This window comes from Daktulosphaira vitifoliae, unplaced genomic scaffold, assembly GCF_025091365.1.
Source record: "Daktulosphaira vitifoliae isolate Bord-2020 unplaced genomic scaffold, ASM2509136v1 Scaffold_1, whole genome shotgun sequence".
Taxonomy (NCBI): Eukaryota; Metazoa; Arthropoda; class Insecta; order Hemiptera; family Phylloxeridae; genus Daktulosphaira; species Daktulosphaira vitifoliae.
Window position 1 is genome coordinate 60160034 of NW_026099572.1, and position 1259 is coordinate 60161292.

Here is a 1259-nt window from a genome sequence, read left to right on the forward strand (position 1 = left end):
AGCTTTTGGAATAATACACCAATTTTTTTTTAATTAAACACTATCTACAGATTTGCATCGAAGCGTTTTTTATAATAGTGATTTTAATCACTGTCAGATATCATCTATACTGGACCCTACTATGCAATGTCTCCACTATGCCGCGACCCNTCACCCAACTATGCCGCCACCCCACTGTGTTGGGTTTTCGATTTTAAATTTTTTTAAGATATAAATCAATATTCAATTCAAAATTATAATTTCTATTTATTTTATTTTCTCAAAATACATTTACTGATATATAATTGATTAAAATTTAAAATTCGAAATTTAATATAATATTAAATATTATAAATAGTTTTATTAGTTTCATTAACGTATTTAAATCCAAGTTCTTTATAATACTTTACAATAATTTCATTAAGGATTTTCATATATTTTTCATGCATAATAGTGGGATCGTTAATATATAGACTAAATAATTCTTCATCGCTTAATACACTTGATAATTTTAAGTAATTTACTTCATCACCAGGTGATTCATTAAAAATATTATTACAGTATATTGGAGTCCAATTATTAACTTTGTTTTGTTTGTCTTGAATATTTCTATTTAATTCTAAAATGTCACTTTCATTTATTATGACGTTTTCAGCATCCGAAGAAAGATGATTTGGTAAAAATTTTTCGAAATTCTTAAATTCTTTCAATATGGTTGTATAATCATTTACAAATGTTTCCAAGTCCATATCAGTCAGGTTACTTAAATAATCCAACGCACTTATAAAGTAAGTAATTACAGTATTTACTTTAGTAGTACATGTCTTAAGATTTTGTAAACATTTTATTGTAGCCTCTTTATTTTGTTCCTCATTCATGTTCATACAAACATTGAAATAAGAAATAAAGATGTTTACATTACTCGACAAGTATGAGACATATTCACAACTTAATACTTTTGTCACTATAAATAATCCATCATTAACATTTTTTAACATCATATTAGACTGATTTTTGAAAAGTGGATTGTAATTTTTGAGAACTGTAAATTTACTTACTTGAAAATATTGTAAACTTTTATCCGCAAAACATTTTTCAATGAGTGAATTTAGTATTTTTTCAACTTTGGAATGATCGCATGATGCAAGTTGAGATTCACACATTAAAACTGTAAATAATAATAATCTAGTGAAAAGTTTCATAATTATATTGAAATTAGAAAATACTTCAATAAAATAATAAAAAATATCAAGTAATTTATATAACTACTTTTACATAAA

The 1259-nt window shown here is 24.2% G+C and overlaps 1 protein-coding gene across 1 annotated transcript; it reads right to left on the reverse strand.

The window, feature by feature from the left end:
• Positions 1 to 233: 233 nt before the first annotated feature.
• LOC126894436 (uncharacterized) lies at positions 234 to 1259 on the reverse strand. Its single transcript, XM_050665481.1, has 2 exons — positions 1038 to 1259; positions 234 to 943 (listed from the first exon to the last, which is right to left on the reverse strand). Coding segments are annotated over exons 1-2 (624 nt in total). The 5' UTR covers positions 1039 to 1259; the 3' UTR covers positions 234 to 320.